This window comes from Rhineura floridana, chromosome 6 (genome assembly GCF_030035675.1).
Source record: "Rhineura floridana isolate rRhiFlo1 chromosome 6, rRhiFlo1.hap2, whole genome shotgun sequence".
Taxonomy (NCBI): Eukaryota; Metazoa; Chordata; class Lepidosauria; order Squamata; family Rhineuridae; genus Rhineura; species Rhineura floridana.
The window spans coordinates 144904029-144910051 of NC_084485.1; the positions used below are offsets into that span (position 1 = coordinate 144904029).

The 6023-nt window shown below is 47.2% G+C and overlaps 1 protein-coding gene across 1 annotated transcript; it reads left to right on the top strand.

Moving 5' to 3' along the window:
- The first annotated feature begins 1482 nt into the window (after nt 1-1482).
- Nucleotides 1483-5719, top strand: LOC133386801 (uncharacterized). Its single transcript, XM_061630571.1, has 2 exons — nt 1483-1526; nt 4963-5719. The coding sequence occupies exons 1-2, from the start codon at nt 1490-1492 to the stop codon at nt 5568-5570; spliced, it is 645 nt and encodes a 214-aa protein (XP_061486555.1). The 5' UTR covers nt 1483-1489; the 3' UTR covers nt 5571-5719.
- Nucleotides 5720-6023: the final 304 nt, after the last annotated feature.

The following is a 6023-nucleotide window of genomic DNA, read 5'->3' on the forward strand; positions in this document are numbered from 1 at the left end:
CATTATGCGAAATGGTCGTTACAAGGTCCAACAATGTCGTTCCTTTTAGGGACGGATTTGCCGCCACCATTATTAAAGGGAGGACTCGTGAATGCTCGCGATACAAACATTTTAGAGCCACGTGAGATCGTTCACCCAATCAGGAAGGGTGTTTGAGCAGCATATAAAAGGCTACTTCTTCTTCCCGCTCTTGCCTTTTTCGCCTCGCGGCATATGCGGTTGGTTGGTGCTTCCCGTGGCTCCGTCGGCGTATTGGTTTGCTTGTTCTCTTTCTTCTAAGTTATATTCGATCGTTGTAATCCTCAATCTCTTACCCGATTTGAATTTCCCTCCCCGCTGAACAGCTGGGCGGCGGGCGACCGCCCGCGCGCCTAGCGGCTTTTTTCTTTTTCTTTTTTCCCGTTCGTTCCCCCCCCTCTCTTCAGTTCGTACAGCTTCAGTTTTCTTAATTTCTTTGGTCCAAATTTTGGAGTTTAGTTGGTGGAGTAGTCGTTCCTGTGTTAATTTAGAAGTTAATTCTCCGTTCTTGCCTGAGTTTCGTTTTTGTCCTCGTCTAACCCCTTTTAATTACGTTTCTCTCTGTGTAATCGCTGTATATAGCATTTTGATCGTTGATCTTTTAATTTATTGGAGCCTCGTTATTGAATTTAATAGTTTTATTTCTCATAATTCAATTTTGTGTGTAGTGCTAGTTATTCTGCAGTTGTTGCTTTTTAACTATAATTAGCTTATTGAAATTTAACACCCCCTTCCTTTTCCTTTATCCCCCCACCACATAGTTTATAGTATAGTATTAATTTTATTATTCATTATCAAATAATAAATAATAACTAATTATATAATCACTTAATAATAATAATACAATAAATAATATATATATAAATAAATTTAATTAGCATAAAATTAAAATAATTTTAATTTTCAATTTTCTATTATAATTGGCAATTGTGTTAGTTGGTTAAATTGCAGAACTTGTTCATATTTGGTGGTATTTATACACTTTGTTAATTGTGTATTTGTTTATCCTGGTCTTTTGACCATGCCTCCCAAGAAGGTGCAACAGAAGAAAGGGGTTCGGGTGCTGAAGCAGGCCACCAAGCGCCCTTCCTCAATGCAGCATCAATCTTCTGACGAGGAGGAGGATTTGGGGACCATCCGTGCCTTGGTGGCTAGAGTTGAAGCGCTTGAAAGGGAATGCAGGCAGACTCAGGACGTTGATGCGGGTCCCAGTTCCGGACCTGTAGGTAAGAAATCTGCTAGGTTAGCTTCCAAAATGACTAAATCTCGTCTTCTCGCCGACTTGGTTTCTAGAGTTGGTGTGCTTGAAGATGCTATGTCCATGGAGGGGTCTTCGGTGCATACTCCTCCAGTTGGTTTGCCTGCTGTTCTGCCCGCGAATCTTACCTTGCCTGAACTTGAGCATCGGGATGTACAGATGCCTGTCCATTCAACACCCGCCACGTTCACTCCCGGGTCTCCAGGGTTCACCATGCCGCCGGTCGTTGCTTCTCCTGCAACTTATACAGGTGGGCAACAATTACACCCTCACGCTACACAAGCACATGCCTCTAGTCCCCTTCTTCAGGATAACTCTGCTGATGGTTCCCCGGTGCTGGGTGATTCTACGCACCCTGCTGTTTTTACGGGGGGGGTGTTGGTGCCTCAGCACCCACAGCTCCCTTGGCCTGCTGCTGCAGTATCTCCTTGGCAGCCTTCTGCCAATTCTTCCCCTCTGGCACCCGCTTACTTGCCTCTTCCTCAAGGAGTTTATCCACAGGGTGACACATCTCTTCCTTTGGGGGACCATTTATTGTTAGGAACGAAAGAAAAAATTTGGCGCGGAGAGTACATCGATTTGTTTTCTCTCCTGTTTCGTGAAAACGAAACAAAACCTAAGGATGGTCAGGAGGTTAAGGAGCGTGAGGCCGCTATTAAGCGGCGGGTCGATCGCATTTGGCCTAACTGGTTGAATGCCTACACAATTTATATGGGGGTTATGACTCAGGCATATCCTTCTAGAGCTTTGTCCATGATAAAGTATCAGGACATTGTTCATCGAGCTTTCCGGGAATTCTCTGGCACCGCTTGGCTTCGGTATGACGAGAATTTCAGGCAGAGGGCAGCATTGGATCCCACCCTCCGTTGGGATGTTGAGCATGCCGGTCTTTGGCTCCGATCTATGACCCCCGCCAGGCCCACCTTGGGCGATAGAGCTGATAGTGGGCATTTGTTAGCACGAGCGCAGACTGCCGCCTTTGGTTCCAACCAAGGCGGGCACTGGGTTCAATCCCAGCAAGTCTGCTGGGCATTCAACAGCACTGGCAGATGTTTCAGACGTCCTTGTAGGTTCAGACACGCTTGCGCAATGTGCGGTGGCACCCACCCCAGTTCCTCCTGTCAGCGTGCACGCACGGCTCGCCAGGGTACAGGGGAGCATCACCAGCCCAAACGTGGTTCTGGCAACAGCGGCCGGTCAAGCTGGCTCCTTTGGCTAAGCTGTTAGAGTTTTACCCTGATAGACAGGCTGCTAGTTTTATACTGCAAGGGTTTACTGATGGTTTTCGTATTCCCTTTGAGGGTCCACGGATTGCTACATCAGTAGTCAATCAGCCCTCTCTTAGCCATTTAACTTCTGTTGTGTTAGCTAAGCTTAATAAGGAGATAAGTGCCGATCGTATTTCCGGCCCTTTTCCTTGTCCTCCTTTGAGAAATTTGAGGATTTCCCCGTTAGGTATTGTGCTTAAGAAGCAGGTTGGCGAATACCGGCTTATTCATAACTTATCTTACCCGAAAGGTGCCTCTGTTAACGATGGCATTTCACCGTTACAGGCGTCAGTTAAGTATACCTCTTTTGATGAGGCAGTGAGAGTAGTTAGGAGGGCAGGCAGGGGTGCCTTAATGGCGAAGTGTGATATAAAATCTGCTTTTCGCCTCCTGCCTGTACATCCTGATGATGTAGATTTATTGGGTTTTAAATTTCAGGGCCAGTTTTATGTAGATAGGGCTATGCCAATGGGTTGTTCTGTGACTTGTGCTGCTTTCGAAGCATTCAGCACATTTTTGGAATGGGCACTGCGGAGGAAAGCTTCCTCCTCCTTCTCTGCTCATTACCTTGATGATTTCTTATTTGTTGGGCCGACTGGGACTTCTCACTGCCTCTATTTAATGCAATCCTTCACCTCTTTAACTGAGGAATTGGGAGTTCCGCTCGCTCCTGAGAAGTCTGAGGGCCCTGCTACTTCCCTTATTTTCTTAGGGATCCAATTGGATATGGTAACGCAGTCATCACGTTTGACGTTGGATAAATTGGTTGCACTGCGACAACTGCTTCGATCAGTGCTTGTATTAAAGAAACTTACACTGGGTCAATTGCAGGAGCTGGTAGGACATTTAGTTTTTGCTTCCAAAGTTATTTCCCCTGGTCGTGCATTTCTCAGGCGGCTATGTGACGCCATGAAGGGTGTTCGCTCTCATTTTCATTTTCTGCGTATTACAGCAGGAATGAGAGCGGATTTGCACATGTGGCTTGAATTCCTGACAGAATTCAACAGCCTTTCCTTTTGGAGACAGGAATTGTTATTGGAAGCTGAATTGCAGGTGCGTTCTGATGCCGCTGGGGGAACTGGTTTTGGAGTAATATTTAGATCACAGTGGTGCGCTGAGCGATGGCCTGCCTCTTGGCTGGCCAATGGAATTACTTCTGATTTGACATTCCTGGAATTTTTTCCTATAGTAGTAGCTGTACACATTTGGCCTTTGTCATTTCAGAATCGCACAGTGTGCTTCTGGTGTGATAACTGGTCCACGGTTTGCGTTATCAATGCACAAACTTCTAAGTCTCCCCGTGTTATGCGCTTAGTGCGGGCTTTTGTCTTGCAATGTTTGTGCTTTAATATTTTATTCCTTGCCAGGCATGTTCCAGGTTTACTAAATTCCGTTGCTGATGCCCTTTCCCGCTTACAGATGGCGTGCTTTCGGGAGCTTGCACCTGGAGCGGCACTAGATCCTGTGCCAGTCCCACCTTTCCTGTGGAACCTTGGCAACTAGAAGTTGGGGTTGCGATTGCAGCTGCTCTGGCTCCCAGTACTCGAAATGCGTACGAGCGTTCATTTGCTAAGTTCCAGACTTTCCGCATCAGCAAGGAGATGCCTTTGGTGTGGCCTATTCCTGTGGATCATCTATTGCAGTTTATGATAACTTTAAAAGGGCAAAACAATGCTGTTTCTACTATCGCCGGTCACCTTTCCGCGCTTGCCTTTATCTCTAAGGCACGGGGGCTGCCGGATCATTCTGTAGATTTTAGGGTCAGAAAGGTCCTTGAGGGTTGGTCGCGTTCCACTCCCAGGTCCACTGACCGGAGGAGGCCAATCACGCCCGATGTTCTCCTCCAGATCCTGGCGTTGTTTAATTCATTATGCTCATCTCGGTATGAGTCGCACCTGTTCGCCGCAGTAACTCTGACGATGTTTTACGGTGCTTTTCGCCCTAGTGAAGTATTGGCCCCCTCCAAGCGTGATGTGACCTATCGTGCCTTACGCATAGGCGATTGCACATTAGGTGCCGATATAGTGAGGCTTTCCCTGCGGGTCTCTAAGACCGATCAGAAAGGTCGTGGCACTATTGTGTTTTTACGCAGTTGCCAGGTCTCTGAATTGTGCCCTGTGGCTGCAATGCGACTATTTCTGTCTCTCCGGCCAGCGGGCCAGTGTTATCTTTTCATTCATGCTGATGGTTCTGCCCTGACTCAATTTCAATTTTGGGTCGTTGTTCGGCGGGCCTTGTTGGCCAGTGGTCGTGAAGCTGGAGTCTATGGGCTGCATTCTTTCCGGATTGGTGCGGCTATGGCCGCAGCCCTCGTGGGCATGAGCGTTAGTGATATACAGGTGATTGGAAGATGGCGTTCCGATGCATTCAAATCTTATGTCAGGCCTTAATAATAAGGTTTTGTTTTTGTTTCCCTAGGTTTGCTAAGCATCCCTATTCCCGTGAGGATCGCCTTGTGTGGCCACTCAATTTTGTTTTGGGCTCATCGGAGGGCTTCTTCGTCTGCTCCTGGGACCCAGCTGCAGCTTTCTGCTACCGCTACAGTTCACTGGGTAGCCCGGAGGGGCATGTTATGGGACGCGTTTTTGCCTTCTGTGTGCCGTATTATGTCTTCTATGGATCGGCCACATATATTATTAATCCATTTAGGGGAAAATGATTTGGTGCAGAGTCCTGGTGTGGACCTGCTTCTTAAGGTTACTCGCGATCTCACGTGGCTTCTTAATTCCTATCCACGCCTTATAATTGTGTGGTCTGATATGCTTGTTAGAAGGGTGTGGAGGGGTGCTATTCATCCCAACAGGATCGATAGATCCCGGAAATGGGTGAATAGGAAGATCAGGGCTCTTGTCCTGTCACTTGGGGGGGCATTCATTCCCCACGACAGGATTAGGTTCCATGCCCCACATTTGTTTCGTGGGGATGGTGTTCATCTTTCGGACCAGGGGTGTGATTTATTTTTAGAGGATATTATGAAGGGTTTAAGGGTTTTGTTGTCTTCGTTGGGTGGAGTGGACCAAGCTTGAGCTGATCCCCTCCTGTGGCATAGAATTCGGGCAGGTGAGGTATAGTGGGGGATTATATATTTAGGTGGTTAAGGCATCACAAAAGGAGCACTTCCCAGGGAACCATCAGGGTTCATCTCTGGTGGGGATCTGGGTGGTGTCCTTATGGGACCGGCTTGAGCATCATGGTGAACGCCTGTACGGCGGGGCCATGGTGTGGAGGTTGGAACCACGCACATGGCTCCAAGAGCAAGGAGTGAGGATTTTACACACGTCCTTCACTCTGGAGTTATGCAATACTTAGAATTAATGCCTTTTGAAGGTGGGAGGGTAGTCCCACATAGTTAGGATTAACCTCACCTGCCCGAAGTAATTATATTTGAATGATTGGCTGTCTTGCTTTGGATTTAGTATGTTATATTTAATAAATATAACATTATTCCAATCTTGTGTCACGAGTCTTCCTTGTGTGGT